Genomic DNA, 927 nt, shown 5'->3' on the forward strand with positions numbered 1-927 from the left:
ATCTTTCTAATTACTTCTCTCTCTGTTTTTCCCTCTTTTTCTATTTTCTCTTTACTTAAAAAAACTGATGATGAAGAAATTAAGAAACTAATATTAAGTTCTTTTTTTCTCCTGAAGTGATAAAACAGACTTTAGAAGTTTTGCTGACAGATTATAGTAATGTGTCCCAGTGTGACTGCAGGTGATAAGTTTTCACAGAGTGTTCACCTGTGCTGAAGCTCCTCCTCACCATCCAGACCTGTTCAGCAGAACAGGAACACCAGGTCTTCTTTATTGAACAAAAACCTCAGGAGCCTGAGTAAAACGTGTGTTTGAACACACCGTCAGCTCATCAAGTCCTCTCTCTTCAGAAACTGGACAGCGTCTGTGAAACCTTCTTCGTGTAAAGTGTGCATGGTGCCGGTGGATGGAGGGAACAGAGCCTGGTTCAGACGTTTCATGTTCTCCATGGAGAACTGACGAAAACAAAAGGTTTCATTTAGGAAGTCAGCCACTGCCAACAGCTAAACAAAGCAGATTTAATTTGGTCAGATACTGCAGCAGACCAGCTGAAGTCCAGCTCTCACCAGTATGGTCATATTGGGCAGTCTGAGGCGGGTGTTGAAGAGGCCCCTGTGGGCCGGGCACACGTCCTGGTGTCCAGCAAACGGAGACACGGTGATGGTTCGACCCACAGGCAGAACAGGCAGGCTGTCAGTGAAGCCTCCATCCATCCATTTCTAAGAAAGCCAGTGAGTTTAAAGTAGGTCAGTGTGTGCAGCTTCAACAGGAGGGAGGAACAATTAAATATAAAAAATAAACACATAAAATCCACCTGTTCAATTCAAAAGGAGAACTTTACCTCATGTTTTATCATTTCACTCACATTCAGATTTATTTTTACAGCTTAGTTTCAGTAAATTACATGTTTTAGCACATAATTTATAT

The 927-nt window shown here is 42.0% G+C and overlaps 1 protein-coding gene across 5 annotated transcripts in view; it reads right to left on the reverse strand.

The window, feature by feature from the left end:
• Positions 1 to 79: 79 nt before the first annotated feature.
• Positions 80 to 927, reverse strand: part of pnpla4 (patatin-like phospholipase domain containing 4) — a 17,798-nt gene continuing 16,950 nt past the window's right edge. For all 5 annotated transcript variants that reach the window (XM_014027167.1, XM_014027168.1, XM_014027166.1 and 2 more), the window contains 2 exons: positions 567 to 719; positions 80 to 455 (listed from right to left, as the gene is read on the reverse strand). In XM_014027167.1, coding sequence (XP_013882621.1) covers positions 324 to 455; positions 567 to 719 — 285 coding nt within the window. In that variant the 3' untranslated portion in view covers positions 80 to 323. The remainder of the gene's footprint in view (positions 456 to 566; positions 720 to 927) is intronic.

This window comes from Austrofundulus limnaeus, unplaced genomic scaffold, assembly GCF_001266775.1.
Source record: "Austrofundulus limnaeus strain Quisiro unplaced genomic scaffold, Austrofundulus_limnaeus-1.0 Scaffold620, whole genome shotgun sequence".
NCBI lineage: Eukaryota > Metazoa > Chordata > Actinopteri > Cyprinodontiformes > Rivulidae > Austrofundulus > Austrofundulus limnaeus.